Source organism: Oculina patagonica, chromosome 6 (genome assembly GCF_052425735.1).
Source record: "Oculina patagonica isolate OP01 chromosome 6, crgOcupat, whole genome shotgun sequence".
Lineage (NCBI taxonomy): Eukaryota > Metazoa > Cnidaria > Anthozoa > Scleractinia > Oculinidae > Oculina > Oculina patagonica.
Genome location: NC_135763.1, coordinates 16706582 through 16731429, shown reverse-complemented (window position 1 = coordinate 16731429; position 24848 = coordinate 16706582). Strand labels below are relative to the sequence as shown.

The 24848-nt window shown below is 39.5% G+C and overlaps 2 protein-coding genes across 3 annotated transcripts; both read left to right on the top strand.

Annotated features, from left to right (window-relative positions):
* Positions 1–89: 89 nt before the first annotated feature.
* On the top strand, positions 90–24833 carry LOC144658438 (tetratricopeptide repeat protein 28-like). 2 transcript variants are annotated; one of them, XR_013571717.1, is made up of 3 exons: positions 90–203; positions 8108–10770; positions 23250–24833. XR_013571717.1 is itself a non-coding variant. In XM_078518838.1 (2 exons), the coding sequence occupies exon 2, from the start codon at positions 8124–8126 to the stop codon at positions 10644–10646; it is 2523 nt and encodes an 840-aa protein (XP_078374964.1). In that variant the 5' UTR covers positions 90–203; positions 8108–8123; the 3' UTR covers positions 10647–12372. The 2 variants fall into 2 exon arrangements, 1 of the variants encoding a protein (XP_078374964.1); XM_078518838.1 differs by lacking the exon at positions 23250–24833 and having other exon boundaries at positions 8108–12372.
* Positions 12539–23254, top strand: LOC144658437 (tetratricopeptide repeat protein 28-like). The gene is made up of 2 exons (XM_078518837.1): positions 12539–12652; positions 20568–23254. Exon 2 carries the CDS (start codon positions 20584–20586, stop codon positions 23104–23106), a length of 2523 nt encoding a protein of 840 aa, XP_078374963.1. The 5' UTR covers positions 12539–12652; positions 20568–20583; the 3' UTR covers positions 23107–23254.
* Positions 24834–24848: the final 15 nt, after the last annotated feature.

The window sequence follows — 24848 nt, the reverse complement described above, 5'->3', positions numbered from 1 at the left end:
TTGTTCGTGACGTGCACCATATCGCGTGACGTGTCGCAATACCAATAACCTATCAAAATATGGTGTCACGCCATTGTTCTGCCGCTAATTATATGATGTAGTTATTCGAAAATCATTGCTGATGGTCGTTCAAGTCTACATCGTTCCGTGCAGTTAACACTGGAATAAGTGCGGGGAATATACTCCAGAAAACATCTATTAAGGTTTGTGTTAATGTAGCCCAATTAGGTTAAGCAATCTATCTGTCTTTTTGTGTTTCGTTTGAGCCCTTTTGGGACGGCAGTGCTAAGTAGTGTGTAATCTGTAACCTGACGAACAGAAGTCTATTGTTTCTGTTGCTCTAACAGCACTGAAATATCAAGGAATCGCCTTCGACTTCTATTTGACACTTAGTATGCCAGCCAAGTTCCATCTTTTGGAATATTTTTAACCAATACTATACCTTATATTACACTCTTTCCGTTGTTCCGTGATATAAATATACTTCATACGCATCCCTTGTATCGAAAGTGAAATTGATAAGAAAACACATATTTATTGACAAAGCACTGCACGATTAACGAAACCCAGCCATAAATCATCGTGTTATATTAATAGCTTCGATAAAGAGAAGGTTAATACAAGTTTTTGTGTTGCACGTAAGCGCACGCAAATATTAACAATGTCAACTGCTCTGACGTCATAACGTGCGTCACGGAGCCAAATGAAAATAACACCGATGTGATTTTCGTTTAGGTCACTTTGATTTACCTTATTATAGGAAATTAACGTTTGTGTTAATTAAGGTATTTGAAATTAACGCGACTTAAATTAACGCGAATTGAAGGAAAAATTACTTTCCAATAAAGGAAATTAACGCGAAAGAGGGGGGGACATTTCAAAATGAAGGAAATTAACGCGACGAACACAAAGAAAAAAACTTGTTGAGACAACAAGAACACGTTTATTTCAACACTAGGCGTATAATCCTCGACGTAGGGGTTAGGCGAAGGAATCTGACCGCCTCGAACGTTCTTCGCTGTTTCAGTGATAACAGCAGATTTCCACCCTGATGAAATAATGTCTTTTCCTTGCAGTCAAGAACGTCTGGACTGTATCGAAAAATTGGGACCAAAATAATGGAAATTAAGGTCATGGAAATTAACGCTCCACTTAATTAACGGCGCGGAAATTAACGTTAACAAAAATTAACGCGACTTAAATTAACGCGAATTTTTGAAATTCGCGTTAATTTCATGAAGCGTTAATTTCCTATAACTAGTGGTAACCACAGGTCAGAAAGTGCGGACCTCGACAAACTTTTGTTTTCGGATTCTAATCGTTCTTTGTGGAGGAAAAAAATTCTCAACTTCCCAGTGTTTGAACGATACATTTTCGGATCCTTTTGCATTAACCGTTCATGGTGGAAGATTACGGATTGATAATTGACAAATCACTGGACAAAAGTAACGCGTCACGGGAGGAATGCATGATTTAATCGAGCACGCGGTGCAATTAAGATGTGATTTTCCTCTGTCGGCGAACTCGCTATGTTGTCAGTGTTGTAAGGAATTTTTCGAGATTAAATAACTGTTGTTGGAATCATTCGTTTTGCTCTGGTTTATCTGTGATACAATCACAGCAAATTTTCTCAAAACCAACGCCTGAACAACGTCTGCAAAACGTAATGTTTCTTCCATGTGACAGAAGCCTCGATCTTATGTGACAAACTGTTGACATTGACACATTTTTCGCATTCTTATCGTCTTGATGAACAGATTTTCAACTTCCGGTGTTTCGACAAACTGTTGTGATTGACACATTTTTCGCATTCTGATCGTTCTTGGTGGAAGAACAAAATTTTCAACTTCCGCTTTGCAGCTAGTCTTTTATAAACGTGGCGCGCACGCGTCATACGCAATCCGCTGGTCACTGTCAAGATAAGGGTTACGGGCCTCTCTTGGGCCCGCAATAAGGTATATAATTATTCACGGGACGAAATAACGGATTTAATTGCTTTTAAAGGTAGATTAAAGTTGTACATTTGAAGTATTTAAACCACATTTAATTTCATTAGGAAAGACTTTAAATGTACCTTTAATGAACTTTTATTTATGAAATAAAGGTATACTAATGAACCATTTCATACAAATTGCATTTTAAGATAAAAGCTAACTCAAAGAATCATTTCATAGGCTTTAAAAGGCTCTCATAAATGGCCAATAAAGATACAATTAGTTTACCTTTAACTTTTTGGTAAGGTCTCCAAAAACCATCTTTAGTTTACCTTTAATTCTCATTAAAATGTACAACAAAAGCTTCACAGTCATCTTTAATGTGTGTTTAATTCTCATTAATGTCCAACAAAAGTTTCACATCCATCTTTTAATTGTGTTTTATTCTCATTAATGTCCAACAAAAGTTTCATAGTCATCTTTAATGTGTGTTTTATTCCCATTAAAGTCCAACAAAAGTTTCACAATCACCTTTAATTAGCCTTGCTTCACCTTTTGATGCATTCTAAATGATACAAATTGCTAAAAAAAAAGGGTGGGGCCGGGGGGGGGGGGGAGCACCAGAAGCATGCTGTGGACAAACATATACAGTGAAACCAATATTTTTTTTATTTGTTTATTTCTTTATTTTGTCTTACTTCCCTACATAAATTACAAATAGTCACATAAAGTGTTTTAAACAGTCGTTTATAAATACGTACAATAAAAATGAATACAGTAAAATTTTTTGCTGTCAGATGAGACTGGCTAATTTTTTTTTTATTAAATTAAATAGCGGATTTATTTGATTAAGCGCCCAACCTCAAATTAGCGCCCACCTTGAATAAGAACCCACTCCCAAGGTCTGAAAATTTAATAAGCGGCCAGGGCGCTTAATCGAATAAATACAGTATTTTATGTAAAGTCTGTGTCCGGGCCATGAGGCCCATTCAGCCAGAGCTTATCCCGGTTTCCGTAGCATTAAGCGACTAGGAGTATTGCTACTCCCCCCCTGGATGGGATGCTAGTCCATCGCAGGGTTACCCCCCAGCAGTAAATTCGCCGGTACCCATTTATACACCGGGTGGAGAGAGGCACTGTGAGAGCAAAGTGTATTGCCAAAGAACACAACGTAGCGCCCCACCCAGGCTGTTCGACTCGGTGTCGAGTGCGCTAACCATTAGGCCACCGCACCTCCCACATAGTAGTTATAAATATTTTTTGAATGTCTTGGGACAAGTCTCAAATAAATTATTCAATCACTGGATCTGCGAAGCCAGCTGTGAAGCATTCAGGCCTGATTCCATTAGTGGAAGCAGGCCTGTGTTTACACACCCTTATATATAGTGCACAGAAGCAATATACTCTTAAACTATTGGTGGTTAGAATGATGGGGTAGTCAAATTCTAAATACCGGTAGATGCAGAACCCTTCCTTAGTACCACCAAAAACTGATTGTTTACTTATTTTTTCTTAATTTTTTAGTTTGTTGATCCTGGTTCAAATAAGCAACATAACAACAACAATTTGGCAAGGCCACTGAGCAAACTATCTAATCCATTGACTGTTTTATGTACATTTTGTAAAATGCAATGTGCATGGCACAGTTTATGATATAAAACAAACATAATGACATCACTTCATAATATAACAATAAATTAAGTGTGGTTTTCCTAATCACCCTGTGAAACAACACTAAATGATGGACACAATGAAACACAAAATTCAATGTTTCAATTGTTGATTCACAATAGTCAACAAAATAATGGAATCAGTGTCTTATGATGATGCCTTACTTCTATTTCATGAAATCTGAGTTGAATTACTCTATCCATGTGTTCAGTACTGAGGCCAACAGTTCTGGCACAGCATACTCACAGAAAAAGATGCAATTACTGGTATGTTTCTAGGCACAATGCCTCAAAAATTAAAATTTCTGCAGCCCTTCCCTTTTCATGATTGGCACCTCATTTTCAGTCAGCTTTTAAGAGCAGCTCTTTGTCTTGTTAATTCCTAAAAAAACAATAATATAAGATATTACTTACATTAGCAGTTGTAAAGGTCTAAAAGAAGCTGCAGTAAATATCTGTTCAAAAGCATAAAGATCTCACACTCATAATAGTTGAAACTCCAAATCCCCTTATGAATACAATGTAGTCACTCGCAATAGTACAGAAGCTTAAAAAGCTCTGAGAATAAATTCACCCCTTGCAAACTGACAAATCTCATGCTCATAATGGTAAAAAATTCAAACCCTATCTCGGGCTAACACAATTGCCTATATAACATAAACATGTAGGACAGAACCTCCCCTCCTCAGGGAAAATTCACATTGACTGATGTAGGTTATATTTCACTCTACTTTGAGTAAATGTCACCTGAAATTATTTTTTATGTGCCTCAAAAGCATAAAGATCTTGCATTCATAACTGTTAAAAATCCAAACCTTAATTATCTTGGGCCAACACAATTGCCTACATGTATATAACATAAACATGTACATGTAGGAGAAAACCTTTCTCAGTCTCATCAGGAAAATTCACATTGACTGACATATTATATTTTACTCTACTTTGAATTTTTAATTTATGTGCCTCAGGTTTACTCTTAGAAGCAATCAGTGATCTTTATGAATGCGGTCACTCACAATAGTACAGAAGCATAAAGATCTGACAATAAAGTCGCCACTCGCAACTGTACAAAAGCATAAAGATCTTACATTCATAACTGTTAAAAATCAAAAATCCTTTCTTAGGGCAACACAATTTCCTATATAACATACATGTAAAAATGTAGGAAAGAACCTTTCTCAGTCTCATCAGGAAAATTCACATTGACTGACATATTATATTTTACTCTACTTTGAGAAAATGTCATCAAATTTTTATTTAATTTTTATGTGCCTCAGGTTTACTCTTAGAAGCAATCAATGATCTGTTTGAATGCGGTCACTCGCAATGTAGTACAGAAGCATTAAGATCTGACAATAAAGTCGCCACTCGCAACTGTACACAAGCATTAAGATTTCACATTCATAACTGATAAAAATTCAAATCCTATCTTGGGCCAACACAATTGCCTATATAACATAAGCATGTAAGAGGGAACCTCTCTCAGTCTCATCAGGAAAATTCACATTGACTGACATATTTTACTCTACTTTGAGAAAATGTCACCTAAATTTTTTTTTTTGTGATTCTGAGGTTTACTCTTAGAAGCAATCAATGATCTCTATGAATGCAGTCACTCACAATAGAACAAAAGCATTAAGATATGACAAAAAAGTTGCCACTCGCAACTGTACAAAAGCCTAAAGATCTCACATTCTTGACTGTTAAAAATCCAGACCAGGCCCCCTTGTAAAAATTTTACCGCGATCGCGCCGCGAATGTCGCGATCGCGCCGCGACTGACGCGATCGCGCCGCGATTTGTTGTCATCGCGACGCGATCGTGCGTGACGCGATTGTAAATGAACGCGAACGCGCCGCGATAGTTGCGATCGCGCCGCGAATGTCGCGATCGCGCCGCGATTGCCGCGATAGTCGCGATCGCGGCGTGATGAGTGCGATCGCGGCGCGATTGATTACCACCGCACCGCGATTTGGGGGGCTGGAATAAATCTTGGGAAGTGTTCCCGGCGAGAACTCACTTCTCGATCACCGGGAGAAAGTCAATATGCTTTGAAACTCTCACAAATCATGCTGTGGTCGTAACGCAAATCATGGCTTGTATTGATGAAATAAACTTTAAGTACTAATCAAAGTAGTTATAAAACTAGTTTGATTTAAAATGTCGAAAAACATTTTATTACGTGACGGTGAGCCGTGAGGACGTGATTCCCACGAGAAAAGTTTTATTTAGTTTTAGTCTAGACGAACTGGCGCGACAAAGCGGCGCGTGATAATGAGTAAAGATAAATTAAAAGATAAGAATTTTTATTTTTATTTTTCTTAACAGTCCGTTTTTTAATCTTTTCAAACACTTTGTTTCTTTCTTTTCTTATCTTTGAGGAGCCTTAATACCTTTGAGCAATCCAATGACAAATTTCTGTCGGCCATTTTCTTCAAATGCAAATACAATCAGGAATTCGCTGCAATTGCGTTTTTTGCATTGAAAAATCCTCTATGGCATTTAATTTAATTGTGGCTCCGAAGAGGCTGTCAGAATGAGCTTTTTTTAGAGCTTTATATTTACCTTCCCGTAGACCACGATCGTAGACCACACACATCGAAGTCCTTTCCCGCCTTTTGCCCAAGGTGTCGTGAACTGAGCGTTACGATTGGCTGAGTTAGGTCACGTAGTGCATAGTACACGCAATCGCTACGCCATCCCAAGCAGAAAAGAAATTTTATTTCGAGAAAGTTGGTATGTTTTCTCTTCACAATCAGGACTGGAAAAATGTGTTCTTTTTTAGCTGCTTCTGTTAATAACAAGAGTTTAGAAGCGACCTAACTTGAGGGAAAAGCGTCTCTGTGAAAACTGCTAGAATTTGTTTTGTTAATTCGAGCGACTGCTTGTTTATAATTTCAACAGCTAGCGCTTCGTCGCTTCGTCATGGACTTTGTTGACTGAACTACAGCTAAACTGTGAACTTAAAAAAAATGCAAAACTCGAACAGTGGAAAGAGGAAAACATTTTGACGGTAAGGACCATTCAATGCATAGTTGTGCCTGTTGATGCTTGGGACTTAAATGTTGTATTATTTAAAAAAAGCTTCGGGGAAAAGAAAGCGCATCTTCGACGGTTCGGCTACTTCGCAGATGCAAGAGATAGTTCGCTCGTTTGGTAGATCACATCATTGCATCTTCTTTCGCTTGAGCACGAGTAAAAGGTTAGTTGCCGTTATGTATGTGTTGTTCACATTTTGCAGAAGAACTGTTCACTTATTTGCTTGTAAACTAAAGACTCAATCACGCTCTCCGGCTTTGCGAAATTTAATTGTGCTCGGCAGCGAAACTGGCCGTCTTTTTCTGTAAGCTTCTGTAAATAAATGATGTTGTTTCGATACAGTCTGTGTGTTTGTTTTGTCGGTATGCAAAACGCCAAGATAATTGTTTTTAAATGTATAGATTTAGGTGCGATCGCGGCGCGATTCAAGCCAAATCGCGGCGCGATTCCCGACCCATCGCGCCGCGATGCGAGAATCGCGGCGGCCAAAAACGCGGCGCGATCCAAGCCGATCGCGGCGCGAATCGCGGCGCGATCCAAGCTCAATCGCGGCGCGATCGCGCCAATCGCGGCGGCCAAAAACGCGGCGCGAATCGCGGCACGAATCGCGGCACGAATCGCGGCGCGAATCGCGGCGCGATCCAAGCTCAATCGCGGCGCGATCGCGCCAATCGCGGCGGCCAAAAACGCGCCGCGATTCGCGGCGCGATCGCGGTAAAATTTTTACAAGGGAGGCGCTATCTCAGGCCAACACAATTGCCTATTTTAAGCATAAAGCCTATTTTAAGCATAAAGATCTGACAATAAAGTCGCCACTCGCAACTGTACAAAAGCATAAAGATCTTACATTCATAACTGTTAAAAATCAAAAATCCTTTCTTAGGGCAACACAATTGCCTATATAACATACATGTAAAAATGTAGGAAAGAACCTTTCTCAGTCTCATCAGGAAAATTCACATTGACTGACATATTATATTTTACTCTACTTTGAGAAAATGTCATCTAATTTTTATTTTATTTTATGTGCCTCAGGTTTACTCTTAGAAGCAATCAATGATCTGTATGAATGCGGTCACTCGCAATGTAGTACAGAAGCATTAAGATCTGACAATAAAGTCGCCACTCGCAACTGTACACAAGCATTAAGATTTCACATTCATAACTGATAAAAATTCAAATCCTATCTTGGGCCAACACAATTGCCTATATAACATAAGCATGTAAGAGGGAACCTCTCTCAAACTAAACGCCGGGTCTCAGAGGCCGAGTTTTAAATAAACGCCCCCGGCGTTTATTTGAGAAAATACGGTAATGCCCTTGGCTGAAGAATTGTCCGAACGGCTAAATGTTTATTTTTCGGACAATCTATCAGGCTCAGGCAATTATCCTCCAATATACCAGCCGCCAGAAGGGGTTAATTTACTAAATATTTTTAACACCTTTCTTTATATTGTTTACTTAGAATCGCCCACGTAATCATGATCCACTTTGGGTTCGGGTTAGCAATGATGATTCTTTCTATAGTGCCACATTTTTTGGTGAACACCGGCCGTTACCATGCAGCGATAGAATTTTTCAAAGAGTGGCTGACGCTGAACAAGTTCTTGGAAGACATAAATTTGCCAAGTCCAGTTGAGTTTACCGTGTATACCTACCATGCCCTTGCTACCACCTACTTTTTTATAGGAAACTACAGTGAGACAAAAGCGAATGCTAAACGTGCTTTAAAGATAAGCAAGAGCATCGTAGACAAAAAAGGAGAACGAAGGTCTTACTACCTTATTTTTTGTGCGTTTGAAGCCCTTTGCCGTTATGACAAAGCGATTAAATATCTCGATAAAGCACTTCAAGTAAGCAAGGAAACTGGAGATGTAAAATATGAAGGAGCAGTTTACTGCTATCTTGGACAAATAAATCATGACCTCGGTCAATATGAAAAAGCAAAGGAGTGCCAACTGATGACAATTAAAATTGCCAAGGAAATTGGAAATAAAGAGATGGAAACAATGGCCTTATTCTACCTCAGTAAAGTGTTAACTTACCTTGATAAGTTAGAGGAATCTCAGCAGATACGAGACGAAGCACTTAAACTTAGTGACGAAACTGGAGATGGTTCCGCAAGAGCGGCAATGCTATATCGGGAAGCTATCGCTTCTGGCGGGATTGGGAAGAAAGAAAACAAATCATTAGAATTGCTCCAAAAAACGCTTCAAATTTGTAAAGAAACAAATGACTGCGAAAGTGAAGGGATTTGTTGCGCCGCCATCGGTACCCACTTTGGTATTTTAGAGCAATATGACGAAGCAATCAAGTACTTTGAAAGAGCTCTTGAAATAAGCAATTCAATAGGAGACAGACAGGTTAAGGAAAACGCCTGCATTTGGCTCTCCGATATATACCTTGCTCTCGGCCAAAAAGACAAGGCAACTGAATACAAAGAGCAAGTTATGGAAATTATCAGGGAAGTGGGAGCCAGAAAGGTTCCGATGTCTTTTACGCTTACGCGCTTAGCTGCTAGTTGGTCTTCAGGAGGAGACATCCAAAAGGCATGCGACGTTTCTGCTGAAAGTGTCAAGTGCTTCGAAAGTGAACTTGAGCATTTGACGGATGAGTATAAACTCTCTGTCGGTGAGATGTTCTGCGGCTATTTTAGTTGTTACAAATGGCACAGTTATTTACTGATTGAACTCGGGAGGAACCTTGTTGCTTTATTAGCAGCAGAGCGAGGACGTGCCCGCGTATTGAGGGAATTGTTATCAAAGAATTATGCCATTGAAGAGAAGTTTGAGCCACTTAATGAGAATAGCCTCAGCAACTTGATTCACAGTTTGACGAAAGAGCAAACTTTAGTGTTCATTGCAATAACACTTGACAAAACATTTTTCTGGGTATTGACAAATGTAGACAGCAAAACAGAGATGTTTAATCCAAAGGAATCGTCGGCAGACGATATGTTTGATCTTCTGGAAGCAACATTGCAGATAACTTTCGGGTCCCTTACTACTGGTCGAGACATCGATTGTGAAGACCGTTCGTTATCAGCATTTTATTACTCGGAGTCTACATCTAACGAGGAAGAAGGCAGAGGAAGGGAAGGAAAACGTCTTATAGAATTGGACGACGAGGAAAATGGAGACAACGCAAGGAATACACCACACAAGCTTTACGACATGCTAATAGCTCCATTTGCCGATCGTATTGAGGGTCGAGAGGTTGTAATCGTCCCTGAAGGATCCATGTTTATGATTCCTTTTGCCTCACTGCAAGATGCTAATGGAAAATTCTTGTCTGAAAAATGCAGGATCCGAATCGCTCCTTCTTTAGCAACACTCAAGCTTATTCTTGACAGCCCAGCAGATTTTCACAGCCAGACTGGAGCGCTGATCGTAGGCGATCCAGACGTAAGTAGAGTGAGAGAATTGGGACAATTACCGGCGGCTAGACAGGAGGCAAAAGAAATTGCCGAACTCTTAAACGTTTCGCCACTGCTGGGCGAGCAGGCAACAAAGGAAGAAGTGCTACGAAGGATAAATAATGTCTGTCTGATTCACATCGCTGCCCATGGTGATGCGAAAAGAGGAGAGATCGCTTGTGCGCCAAACCCATCTTCTCCTCGAGTGCCAAGCAAAGAAGACTTCGTGCTGACCATGGAAGACATCTCAAAGGTTGGCATCCGAGCCAAGCTGGTTGTGCTCAGCTGTTGTCACAGTGGTCGCGGAAAGATCATGCAAGCAGAGGGAGTGGTGGGTATCGCACGTGCCTTCATTGCATCTGGAGCTCGTTCAGTCCTGGTTTCCCTGTGGCTCCTGAATGACGATTCCACCAAAGAGTTCATGATTCGTTTCTACGGGCATCTGGTGCGTGATAAACTGAGTGCAAGTGAAGCTCTTCACCAGTCCATGAAGTGGATGAGAGACTCCAAGAAGTACAGCGTGAGTGACTGGGCACCATTTGTTCTGATTGGAGATGACGTTACAGTGGATTTATTAGGAAGCTTGTAGGTTTTTTTAGTGTAAAGCTTAAGCAAAGAAACTGGCGCAGAACACGGAACAGTGTCGACTCAGAACGTTTCTCGTCTTACAAATCTCAGGGTATAGTTTTATACGTTCAACCCTTATTGTGAAAGTAATCTGAAAATTGAAAGTGAACTAACTCAAAAGAGACTACGTACATGCCGGTCGTTAATAAGTTTGTTTACGGCGCCCATCAGCGCAAGCGTAAGTGAAAACCCGCGTTAATAGAGTTAAAAAGAGAGGCGGATCTTTGTTTACAACATTTGTTTTATTTGCATGAGTGCTTCAGTTTGTGATCGATGTAGGGCATAGAAGAGCATGGCACGAGTAACTTTTCCTGGAAATTTAAATACTTTTTGTGACGCGTTGTTAATTTAACTTTTACAAAGGAAGCTAAAGGAGGTATTGGCTCATTAGCATGTCTGCCAGCCAGCAATTTTAAGGTTATTCTTCATATTATTATACTGCCTGACTACGTGTACGTTAGATCATTGTTTCGCAAACTAACTTTAGTAATTTGGGAGATTTTTTATCGATACCTTACGCGTGGTAACCTTGTCTGTGCGTTTTAAATTTCACTTTTGTAGCAGATTGGAACATTTCTCGTAACCTTTATCAATTTGCAATTTAGATGTTTTCTTGAGTTTAAGATTTTTATTCCTATTTTTTTGTCAGAAGTCCATAATTATGAACGTTCAGTATTAGAGTAGCTTTCAATTCCTGCGTTCAATGATTGAAGAAAAATACGAGAAAATAGAGGGATTCGCACAGTCTATCAGTGACAACAAATGTACTCACCACATTGAACCAATAAAAGCACGAAGCAAATACATGTGGAATACACGCAACCGGCGCCAAGAGCGAGAAATCACGCACGAGTACGTCGCGATTGGTTTTGTTTTTGCATCTGATTTGTCGAGTAGGCTAAGTGGCGCAAGTTATTTTTAAACCAATCGCAGATTGCCAGTTACAACAAAAACCAAACTGAAGCAATTTTAGATTTCTTTCCACACTCAACTAAAAACTTCTCTTTTTTAGAAAAGGTACACGGAACTATGTGCACCATTTCATCACAACAACTGCTTGTCTTGATGGCTTAATTTCTTGTTATGGATGGCCAGGAAATGTAATTTCACTTGACAAAGAAACACACATTATAAACGTTAAGATAAATAGTTTAAACCTAAAGTGATCAGCCTATTCTTCAGATTTACCCGTTAGCTCTTATTTTATGTCTGACCAATCAATTGTCTGGCCGTGACAGATTTATACAATGGATGGAACCCAGGTCTAATAGTCCTTTTCTGAGTTTACTTCTGTTTCAAAACGAGTCTACTTGCGAAACCATTCATATGAAAATGATGTCGCTGGGCTAGAAAGCGTTCAGTTACGTTTTTAATTTCCCATACATTTGTCTGTATTTTCTCTGCAGATTTACGTTCCAGTTCGGTGAGTTGACGCGGTTCGCGGGAAAAAAAATATAGACAAATGTATGGGAAATTAAAAACGGAACTGAATGCTTTCTAGCCCCGCTACATCCTTCAAACTTGGTGAATAAAAACTTTTGCCTAGTATCTTAACTTTACAATTCATAAGTTGTCCAGAATTCAATTTTTTAAAAGATATTTGCCGTGGAATTCCCATACAAATACTGTAATTTCTACCCGCTTTGCCTAGCTACTCGTCAAAATGGCGTCGAAAACTGTGATAAGGCGTATTTACTGTAATGTAATTCGCTGTCTCCTGTCGCTGTGCATAACCTGTGTGCTTCACTATATAACGAAAAGGCATTTGTTCGTGACGTGCACCATATCGCGTGACGTGTCGCAATACCAATAACCTATCAAAATATGGTGTCACGCCATTGTTCTGCCGCTAATTATATGATGTAGTTATTCGAAAATCATTGCTGATGGTCGTTCAAGTCTACATCGTTCCGTGCAGTTAACACTGGAATAAGTGCGGGGAATATACTCCAGAAAACATCTATTAAGGTTTGTGTTAATGTAGCCCAATTAGGTTAAGCAATCTATCTGTCTTTTTGTGTTTCGTTTGAGCCCTTTTGGGACGGCAGTGCTAAGTAGTGTGTAATCTGTAACCTGACGAACAGAAGTCTATTGTTTCTGTTGCTCTAACAGCACTGAAATATCAAGGAATCGCCTTCGACTTCTATTTGACACTTAGTATGCCAGCCAAGTTCCATCTTTTGGAATATTTTTAACCAATACTATACCTTATATTACACTCTTTCCGTTGTTCCGTGATATAAATATACTTCATACGCATCCCTTGTATCGAAAGTGAAATTGATAAGAAAACACATATTTATTGACAAAGCACTGCACGATTAACGAAACCCAGCCATAAATCATCGTGTTATATTAATAGCTTCGATAAAGAGAAGGTTAATACAAGTTTTTGTGTTGCACGTAAGCGCACGCAAATATTAACAATGTCAACTGCTCTGACGTCATAACGTGCGTCACGGAGCCAAATGAAAATAACACCGATGTGATTTTCGTTTAGGTCACTTTGATTTACCTTATTATAGGAAATTAACGTTTGTGTTAATTAAGGTATTTGAAATTAACGCGACTTAAATTAACGCGAATTGAAGGAAAAATTACTTTCCAATAAAGGAAATTAACGCGAAAGAGGGGGGGACATTTCAAAATGAAGGAAATTAACGCGACGAACACAAAGAAAAAAACTTGTTGAGACAACAAGAACACGTTTATTTCAACACTAGGCGTATAATCCTCGACGTAGGGGTTAGGCGAAGGAATCTGACCGCCTCGAACGTTCTTCGCTGTTTCAGTGATAACAGCAGATTTCCACCCTGATGAAATAATGTCTTTTCCTTGCAGTCAAGAACGTCTGGACTGTATCGAAAAATTGGGACCAAAATAATGGAAATTAAGGTCATGGAAATTAACGCTCCACTTAATTAACGGCGCGGAAATTAACGTTAACAAAAATTAACGCGACTTAAATTAACGCGAATTTTTGAAATTCGCGTTAATTTCATGAAGCGTTAATTTCCTATAACTAGTGGTAACCACAGGTCAGAAAGTGCGGGCCTCGACAAACTTTTGTTTTCGGATTCTAATCGTTCTTTGTGGAGGAAAAAAAATTCTCAACTTCCCAGTGTTTGAACGATACATTTTCGGATCCTTTTGCATTAACCGTTCATGGTGGAAGATTACGGATTGATAATTGACAAATCACTGGACAAAAGTAACGCGTCACGGGAGGAATGCATGATTTAATCGAGCACGCGGTGCAATTAAGATGTGATTTTCCTCTGTCGGCGAACTCGCTATGTTGTCAGTGTTGTAAGGAATTTTTCGAGATTAAATAACTGTTGTTGGAATCATTCGTTTTGCTCTGGTTTATCTGTGATACAATCACAGCAAATTTTCTCAAAACCAACGCCTGAACAACGTCTGCAAAACGTAATGTTTCTTCCATGTGACAGAAGCCTCGATCTTATGTGACAAACTGTTGACATTGACACATTTTTCGCATTCTTATCGTCTTGATGAACAGATTTTCAACTTCCGGTGTTTCGACAAACTGTTGTGATTGACACATTTTTCGCATTCTGATCGTTCTTGGTGGAAGAACAAAATTTTCAACTTCCGCTTTGCAGCTAGTCTTTTATAAACGTGGCGCGCACGCGTCATACGCAATCCGCTGGTCACTGTCAAGATAAGGGTTACGGGCCTCTCTTGGGCCCGCAATAAGGTATATAATTATTCACAGGACGAAATAACGGATTTAATTGCTTTTAAAGGTAGATTAAAGTTGTACATTTGAAGTATTTAAACCACATTTAATTTCATTAGGAAAGACTTTAAATGTACCTTTAATGAACTTTTATTTATGAAATAAAGGTATACTAATGAACCATTTCATACAAATTGCATTTTAAGATAAAAGCTAACTCAAAGAATCATTTCATAGGCTTTAAAAGGCTCTCATAAATGGCCAATAAAGATACAATTAGTTTACCTTTAACTTTTTGGTAAGGTCTCCAAAAACCATCTTTAGTTTACCTTTAATTCTCATTAAAATGTACAACAAAAGCTTCACAGTCATCTTTAATGTGTGTTTAATTCTCATTAATGTCCAACAAAAGTTTCACATCCATCTTTTAATTGTGTTTTATTCTCATTAATGTCCAACAAAAGTTTCATAGTCATCTTTAATGTGTGTTTTATTCCCATTAAAGTCCAACAAAAGTTTCACAATCACCTTTAATTAGCCTTGCTTCACCTTTTGATGCATTCTAAATGATACAAATTGCTAAAAAAAAGGGTGGGGCCGGGGGAGGGGGGAGCACCAGAAGCATGCTGTGGACAAACATATACAGTGAAACCAATATTTTTTTTATTTGTTTATTTCTTTATTTTGTCTTACTTCCCTACATAAATTACAAATAGTCACATAAAGTGTTTTAAACAGTCGTTTATAAATACGTACAATAAAAATGAATACAGTAAAATTTTTTGCTGTCAGATGAGACTGGCTAATTTTTTTTTTATTAAATTAAATAGCGGATTTATTTGATTAAGCGCCCAACCTCAAATTAGCGCCCACCTTGAATAAGAACCCACTCCCAAGGTCTGAAAATTTAATAAGCGGCCAGGGCGCTTAATCGAATAAATACAGTATTTTATGTAAAGTCTGTGTCCGGGCCATGAGGCCCATTCAGCCAGAGCTTATCCCGGTTTCCGTAGCATTAAGCGACTAGGAGTATTGCTACTCCCCCCCTGGATGGGATGCTAGTCCATCGCAGGGTTACCCCCCAGCAGTAAATTCGCCGGTACCCATTTATACACCGGGTGGAGAGAGGCACTGTGAGAGCAAAGTGTATTGCCAAAGAACACAACGTAGCGCCCCACCCAGGCTGTTCGACTCGGTGTCGAGTGCGCTAACCATTAGGCCACCGCACCTCCCACATAGTAGTTATAAATATTTTTTGAATGTCTTGGGACAAGTCTCAAATAAATTATTCAATCACTGGATCTGCGAAGCCAGCTGTGAAGCATTCAGGCCTGATTCCATTAGTGGAAGCAGGCCTGTGTTTACACACCCTTATATATAGTGCACAGAAGCAATATACTCTTAAACTATTGGTGGTTAGAATGATGGGGTAGTCAAATTCTAAATACCGGTAGATGCAGAACCCTTCCTTAGTACCACCAAAAACTGATTGTTTACTTATTTTTTCTTAATTTTTTAGTTTGTTGATCCTGGTTCAAATAAGCAACATAACAACAACAATTTGGCAAGGCCACTGAGCAAACTATCTAATCCATTGACTGTTTTATGTACATTTTGTAAAATGCAATGTGCATGGCACAGTTTATGATATAAAACAAACATAATGACATCACTTCATAATATAACAATAAATTAAGTGTGGTTTTCCTAATCACCCTGTGAAACAACACTAAATGATGGACACAATGAAACACAAAATTCAATGTTTCAATTGTTGATTCACAATAGTCAACAAAATAATGGAATCAGTGTCTTATGATGATGCCTTACTTCTATTTCATGAAATCTGAGTTGAATTACTCTATCCATGTGTTCAGTACTGAGGCCAACAGTTCTGGCACAGCATACTCACAGAAAAAGATGCAATTACTGGTATGTTTCTAGGCACAATGCCTCAAAAATTAAAATTTCTGCAGCCCTTCCCTTTTCATGATTGGCACCTCATTTTCAGTCAGCTTTTAAGAGCAGCTCTTTGTCTTGTTAATTCCTAAAAAAACAATAATATAAGATATTACTTACATTAGCAGTTGTAAAGGTCTAAAAGAAGCTGCAGTAAATATCTGTTCAAAAGCATAAAGATCTCACACTCATAATAGTTGAAACTCCAAATCCCCTTATGAATACAATGTAGTCACTCGCAATAGTACAGAAGCTTAAAAAGCTCTGAGAATAAATTCACCCCTTGCAAACTGACAAATCTCATGCTCATAATGGTAAAAAATTCAAACCCTATCTCGGGCTAACACAATTGCCTATATAACATAAACATGTAGGACAGAACCTCCCCTCCTCAGGGAAAATTCACATTGACTGATGTAGGTTATATTTCACTCTACTTTGAGTAAATGTCACCTGAAATTATTTTTTATGTGCCTCAAAAGCATAAAGATCTTGCATTCATAACTGTTAAAAATCCAAACCTTAATTATCTTGGGCCAACACAATTGCCTACATGTATATAACATAAACATGTACATGTAGGAGAAAACCTTTCTCAGTCTCATCAGGAAAATTCACATTGACTGACATATTATATTTTACTCTACTTTGAATTTTTAATTTATGTGCCTCAGGTTTACTCTTAGAAGCAATCAGTGATCTTTATGAATGCGGTCACTCACAATAGTACAGAAGCATAAAGATCTGACAATAAAGTCGCCACTCGCAACTGTACAAAAGCATAAAGATCTTACATTCATAACTGTTAAAAATCAAAAATCCTTTCTTAGGGCAACACAATTTCCTATATAACATACATGTAAAAATGTAGGAAAGAACCTTTCTCAGTCTCATCAGGAAAATTCACATTGACTGACATATTATATTTTACTCTACTTTGAGAAAATGTCATCAAATTTTTATTTAATTTTTATGTGCCTCAGGTTTACTCTTAGAAGCAATCAATGATCTGTTTGAATGCGGTCACTCGCAATGTAGTACAGAAGCATTAAGATCTGACAATAAAGTCGCCACTCGCAACTGTACACAAGCATTAAGATTTCACATTCATAACTGATAAAAATTCAAATCCTATCTTGGGCCAACACAATTGCCTATATAACATAAGCATGTAAGAGGGAACCTCTCTCAGTCTCATCAGGAAAATTCACATTGACTGACATATTTTACTCTACTTTGAGAAAATGTCACCTAAATTTTTTTTTTTGTGATTCTGAGGTTTACTCTTAGAAGCAATCAATGATCTCTATGAATGCAGTCACTCACAATAGAACAAAAGCATTAAGATATGACAAAAAAGTTGCCACTCGCAACTGTACAAAAGCCTAAAGATCTCACATTCTTGACTGTTAAAAATCCAGACCAGGCCCCCTTGTAAAAATTTTACCGCGATCGCGCCGCGAATGTCGCGATCGCGCCGCGACTGACGCGATCGCGCCGCGATTTGTTGTCATCGCGACGCGATCGTGCGTGACGCGATTGTAAATGAACGCGAACGCGCCGCGATAGTTGCGATCGCGCCGCGAATGTCGCGATCGCGCCGCGATTGCCGCGATAGTCGCGATCGCGGCGTGATGAGTGCGATCGCGGCGCGATTGATTACCACCGCACCGCGATTTGGGGGGCTGGAATAAATCTTGGGAAGTGTTCCCGGCGAGAACTCACTTCTCGATCACCGGGAGAAAGTCAATATGCTTTGAAACTCTCACAAATCATGCTGTGGTCGTAACGCAAATCATGGCTTGTATTGATGAAATAAACTTTAAGTACTAATCAAAGTAGTTATAAAACTAGTTTGATTTAAAATGTCGAAAAACATTTTATTACGTGACGGTGAGCCGTGAGGACGTGATTCCCACGAGAAAAGTTTTATTTAGTTTTAGTCTAGACGAACTGGCGCGACAAAGCGGCGCGTGATAATGAGTAAAGATAAATTAAAAGATAAGAATTTTTATTTTTATTTTTCTTAACAGTCCGTTTTTTAATCTTTTCAAACACTTTGTTTCTTTCTTTTCTTATCTTTGAGGAGCCTTAATACCTTTGAGCAATCCAATGACAAATTTCTGTCGGCCATTTTCTTCAAATGCAAATACAATCAGGAATTCGCTGCAATTGCGTTTTTTGCATTGAAAAATCCTCTATGGCATTTAATTTAATTGTGGCTCCGAAGAGGCTGTCAGAATGAGCTTTTTTTAGAGCTTTATATTTACCTTCCCGTAGACCACGATCGTAGACCACACACATCGAAGTCCTTTCCCGCCTTTTGCCCAAGGTGTCGTGAACTGAGCGTTACGATTGGCTGAGTTAGGTCACGTAGTGCATAGTACACGCAATCGCTACGCCATCCCAAGCAGAAAAGAAATTTTATTTCGAGAAAGTTGGTATGTTTTCTCTTCACAATCAGGACTGGAAAAATGTGTTCTTTTTTAGCTGCTTCTGTTAATAACAAGAGTTTAGAAGCGACCTAACTTGAGGGAAAAGCGTCTCTGTGAAAACTGCTAGAATTTGTTTTGTTAATTCGAGCGACTGCTTGTTTATAATTTCAACAGCTAGCGCTTCGTCGCTTCGTCATGGACTTTGTTGACTGAACTACAGCTAAACTGTGAACTTAAAAAAAATGCAAAACTCGAACAGTGGAAAGAGGAAAACATTTTGACGGTAAGGACCATTCAATGCATAGTTGTGCCTGTTGATGCTTGGGACTTAAATGTTGTATTATTTAAAAAAAGCTTCGGGGAAAAGAAAGCGCATCTTCGACGGTTCGGCTACTTCGCAGATGCAAGAGATAGTTCGCTCGTTTGGTAGATCACATCATTGCATCTTCTTTCGCTTGAGCACGAGTAAAAGGTTAGTTGCCGTTATGTATGTGTTGTTCACATTTTGCAGAAGAACTGTTCACTTATTTGCTTGTAAACTAAAGACTCAATCACGCTCTCCGGCTTTGCGAAATTTAATTGTGCTCGGCAGCGAAACTGGCCGTCTTTTTCTGTAAGCTTCTGTAAATAAATGATGTTGTTTCGATACAGTCTGTGTGTTTGTTTTGTCGGTATGCAAAACGCCAAGATAATTGTTTTTAAATGTATAGATTTAGGTGCGATCGCGGCGCGATTCAAGCCAAATCGCGGCGCGATTCCCGACCCATCGCGCCGCGATGCGAGAATCGCGGCGGCCAAAAACGCGGCGCGATCCAAGCCGATCGCGGCGCGAATCGCGGCGCGATCCAAGCTCAATCGCGGCGCGATCGCGCCAATCGCGGCGGCCAAAAACGCGGCGCGAATCGCGGCACGAATCGCGGCACGAATCGCGGCACGAATCGCGGCGCGAATCGCGGCGCGATCCAAGCTCAATCGCGGCGCGATCGCGCCAATCGCGGCGGCCAAAAACGCGCCGCGATTCGCGGCGCGATCGCGGTAAAATTTTTACAAGGGAGGCGCTATCTCAGGCCAACACAATTGCCTATTTTAAGCATAAAGCCTATTTTAAGCATAAAGATCTGACAATAAAGTCGCCACTCGCAACTGTACAAAAGCATAAAGATCTTACATTCATAACTGTTAAAAATCAAAAATCCTTTCTTAGGGCAACACAATTGCCTATATAACATACATGTAAAAATGTAGGAAAGAACCTTTCTCAGTCTCATCAGGAAAATTCACATTGACTGACATATTATATTTTACTCTACTTTGAGAAAATGTCATCTAATTTTTATTTTATTTTATGTGCCTCAGGTTTACTCTTAGAAGCAATCAATGATCTGTATGAATGCGGTCACTCGCAATGTAGTACAGAAGCATTAAGATCTGACAATAAAGTCGCCACTCGCAACTGTACACAAGCATTAAGATTTCACATTCATAACTGATAAAAATTCAAATCCTATCTTGGGCCAACACAATTGCCTATATAACATAAGCATGTAAGAGGGAACCTCTCTCAAACTAAACGCCGGGTCTCAGAGGCCGAGTTTTAAATAAACGCCCCCGGCGTTTATTTGAGAAAATACGGTAATGCCCTTGGCTGAAGAATTGTCCGAACGGCTAAATGTTTATTTTTCGGACAATCTATCAGGCTCAGGCAATTATCCTCCAATATACCAGCCGCCAGAAGGGGTTAATTTACTAAATATTTTTAACACCTTTCTTTATATTGTTTACTTAGAATCGCCCACGTAATCATGATCCACTTTGGGTTCGGGTTAGCAATGATGATTCTTTCTATAGTGCCACATTTTTTGGTGAACACCGGCCGTTACCATGCAGCGATAGAATTTTTCAAAGAGTGGCTGACGCTGAACAAGTTCTTGGAAGACATAAATTTGCCAAGTCCAGTTGAGTTTACCGTGTATACCTACCATGCCCTTGCTACCACCTACTTTTTTATAGGAAACTACAGTGAGACAAAAGCGAATGCTAAACGTGCTTTAAAGATAAGCAAGAGCATCGTAGACAAAAAAGGAGAACGAAGGTCTTACTACCTTATTTTTTGTGCGTTTGAAGCCCTTTGCCGTTATGACAAAGCGATTAAATATCTCGATAAAGCACTTCAAGTAAGCAAGGAAACTGGAGATGTAAAATATGAAGGAGCAGTTTACTGCTATCTTGGACAAATAAATCATGACCTCGGTCAATATGAAAAAGCAAAGGAGTGCCAACTGATGACAATTAAAATTGCCAAGGAAATTGGAAATAAAGAGATGGAAACAATGGCCTTATTCTACCTCAGTAAAGTGTTAACTTACCTTGATAAGTTAGAGGAATCTCAGCAGATACGAGACGAAGCACTTAAACTTAGTGACGAAACTGGAGATGGTTCCGCAAGAGCGGCAATGCTATATCGGGAAGCTATCGCTTCTGGCGGGATTGGGAAGAAAGAAAACAAATCATTAGAATTGCTCCAAAAAACGCTTCAAATTTGTAAAGAAACAAATGACTGCGAAAGTGAAGGGATTTGTTGCGCCGCCATCGGTACCCACTTTGGTATTTTAGAGCAATATGACGAAGCAATCAAGTACTTTGAAAGAGCTCTTGAAATAAGCAATTCAATAGGAGACAGACAGGTTAAGGAAAACGCCTGCATTTGGCTCTCCGATATATACCTTGCTCTCGGCCAAAAAGACAAGGCAACTGAATACAAAGAGCAAGTTATGGAAATTATCAGGGAAGTGGGAGCCAGAAAGGTTCCGATGTCTTTTACGCTTACGCGCTTAGCTGCTAGTTGGTCTTCAGGAGGAGACATCCAAAAGGCATGCGACGTTTCTGCTGAAAGTGTCAAGTGCTTCGAAAGTGAACTTGAGCATTTGACGGATGAGTATAAACTCTCTGTCGGTGAGATGTTCTGCGGCTATTTTAGTTGTTACAAATGGCACAGTTATTTACTGATTGAACTCGGGAGGAACCTTGTTGCTTTATTAGCAGCAGAGCGAGGACGTGCCCGCGTATTGAGGGAATTGTTATCAAAGAATTATGCCATTGAAGAGAAGTTTGAGCCACTTAATGAGAATAGCCTCAGCAACTTGATTCACAGTTTGACGAAAGAGCAAACTTTAGTGTTCATTGCAATAACACTTGACAAAACATTTTTCTGGGTATTGACAAATGTAGACAGCAAAACAGAGATGTTTAATCCAAAGGAATCGTCGGCAGACGATATGTTTGATCTTCTGGAAGCAACATTGCAGATAACTTTCGGGTCCCTTACTACTGGTCGAGACATCGATTGTGAAGACCGTTCGTTATCAGCATTTTATTACTCGGAGTCTACATCTAACGAGGAAGAAGGCAGAGGAAGGGAAGGAAAACGTCTTATAGAATTGGACGACGAGGAAAATGGAGACAACGCAAGGAATACACCACACAAGCTTTACGACATGCTAATAGCTCCATTTGCCGATCGTATTGAGGGTCGAGAGGTTGTAATCGTCCCTGAAGGATCCATGTTTATGATTCCTTTTGCCTCACTGCAAGATGCTAATGGAAAATTCTTGTCTGAAAAATGCAGGATCCGAATCGCTCCTTCTTTAGCAACACTCAAGCTTATTCTTGACAGCCCAGCAGATTTTCACAGCCAGACTGGAGCGCTGATCGTAGGCGATCCAGACGTAAGTAGAGTGAGAGAATTGGGACAATTACCGGCGGCTAGACAGGAGGCAAAAGAAATTGCCGAACTCTTAAACGTTTCGCCACTGCTGGGCGAGCAGGCAACAAAGGAAGAAGTGCTACGAAGGATAAATAATGTCTGTCTGATTCACATCGCTGCCCATGGTGATGCGAAAAGAGGAGAGATCGCTTGTGCGCCAAACCCATCTTCTCCTCGAGTGCCAAGCAAAGAAGACTTCGTGCTGACCATGGAAGACATCTCAAAGGTTGGCATCCGAGCCAAGCTGGTTGTGCTCAGCTGTTGTCACAGTGGTCGCGGAAAGATCATGCAAGCAGAGGGAGTGGTGGGTATCGCACGTGCCTTCATTGCATCTGGAGCTCGTTCAGTCCTGGTTTCCCTGTGGCTCCTGAATGACGATTCCACCAAAGAGTTCATGATTCGTTTCTACGGGCATCTGGTGCGTGATAAACTGAGTGCAAGTGAAGCTCTTCACCAGTCCATGAAGTGGATGAGAGACTCCAAGAAGTACAGCGTGAGTGACTGGGCACCATTTGTTCTGATTGGAGATGACGTTACAGTGGATTTATTAGGAAGCTTGTAGGTTTTTTTAGTGTAAAGCTTAAGCAAAGAAACTGGCGCAGAACACGGAACAGTGTCGACTCAGAACGTTTCTCGTCTTACAAATCTCAGGGTATAGTTTTATACGTTCAACCCTTATTGTGAAAGTAATCTGAAAATTGAAAGTGAACTAACTCAAAAGAGACTACGTACATGCCGGTCGTTAATAAGTTTGTTTACGGCGCCCATCAGCGCAAGCGTAAGTGAAAACCCGCGTTAATAGAGTTAAAAAGAGAGGCGGATCTTTGTTTACAACATTTGTTTTATTTGCATGAGTGCTTCAGTTTGTGATCGATGTAGGGCATAGAAGAGCATGGCACGAGTAACTTTTCCTGGAAATTTAAATACTTTTTGTGACGCGTTGTTAATTTAACTTTTACAAAGGAAGCTAAAGGAGGTATTGGCTCATTAGCATGTCTGCCAGCCAGCAATTTTAAGGTTATTCTTCATATTATTATACTGCCTGACTACGTGTACGTTAGATCATTGTTTCGCAAACTAACTTTAGTAATTTGGGAGATTTTTTATCGATACCTTACGCGTGGTAACCTTGTCTGTGCGTTTTAAATTTCACTTTTGTAGCAGATTGGAACATTTCTCGTAACCTTTATCAATTTGCAATTTAGATGTTTTCTTGAGTTTAAGATTTTTATTCCTATTTTTTTGTCAGAAGTCCATAATTATGAACGTTCAGTATTAGAGTAGCTTTCAATTCCTGCGTTCAATGATTGAAGAAAAATACGAGAAAATAGAGGGATTCGCACAGTCTATCAGTGACAACAAATGTACTCACCACATTGAACCAATAAAAGCACGAAGCAAATACATGTGGAATACACGCAACCGGCGCCAAGAGCGAGAAATCACGCACGAGTACGTCGCGATTGGTTTTGTTTTTGCATCTGATTTGTCGAGTAGGCTAAGTGGCGCAAGTTATTTTTAAACCAATCGCAGATTGCCAGTTACAACAAAAACCAAACTGAAGCAATTTTAGATTTCTTTCCACACTCAACTAAAAACTTCTCTTTTTTAGAAAAGGTACACGGAACTATGTGCACCATTTCATCACAACAACTGCTTGTCTTGATGGCTTAATTTCTTGTTATGGATGGCCAGGAAATGTAATTTCACTTGACAAAGAAACACACATTATAAACGTTAAGATAAATAGTTTAAACCTAAAGTGATCAGCCTATTCTTCAGATTTACCCGTTAGCTCTTATTTTATGTCTGACCAATCAATTGTCTGGCCGTGACAGATTTATACAATGGATGGAACCCAGGTCTAATAGTCCTTTTCTGAGTTTACTTCTGTTTCAAAACGAGTCTACTTGCGAAACCATTCATATGAAAATGATGTCGCTGGGCTAGAAAGCGTTCAGTTACGTTTTTAATTTCCCATACATTTGTCTGTATTTTCTCTGCAGATTTACGTTCCAGTTCGGTGAGTTGACGCGGTTCGCGGGAAAAAAAATATAGACAAATGTATGGGAAATTAAAAACGGAACTGAATGCTTTCTAGCCCCGCTACATCCTTCAAACTTGGTGAATAAAAACTTTTGCCTAGTATCTTAACTTTACAATTCATAAGTTGTCCAGAATTCAATTTTTTAAAAGATATTTGCCGTGGAATTCCCATACAAATACTGTAATTTCTACCCGCTTTGCCTAGCTACTCGTCAAAATGGCGTCGAAAACTGTGATAAGGCGTATTTACTGTAATGT

What these genes read in the sequence shown, in the direction of transcription:
- LOC144658437 (XM_078518837.1), top strand. Translation starts at nt 20,584, where the DNA reads ATGATCCACTTTGGGTTCGGGTTAGCAATGATGATTCTTTCTATAGTG.
- LOC144658438 (XM_078518838.1), top strand. Translation starts at nt 8,124, where the DNA reads ATGATCCACTTTGGGTTCGGGTTAGCAATGATGATTCTTTCTATAGTG.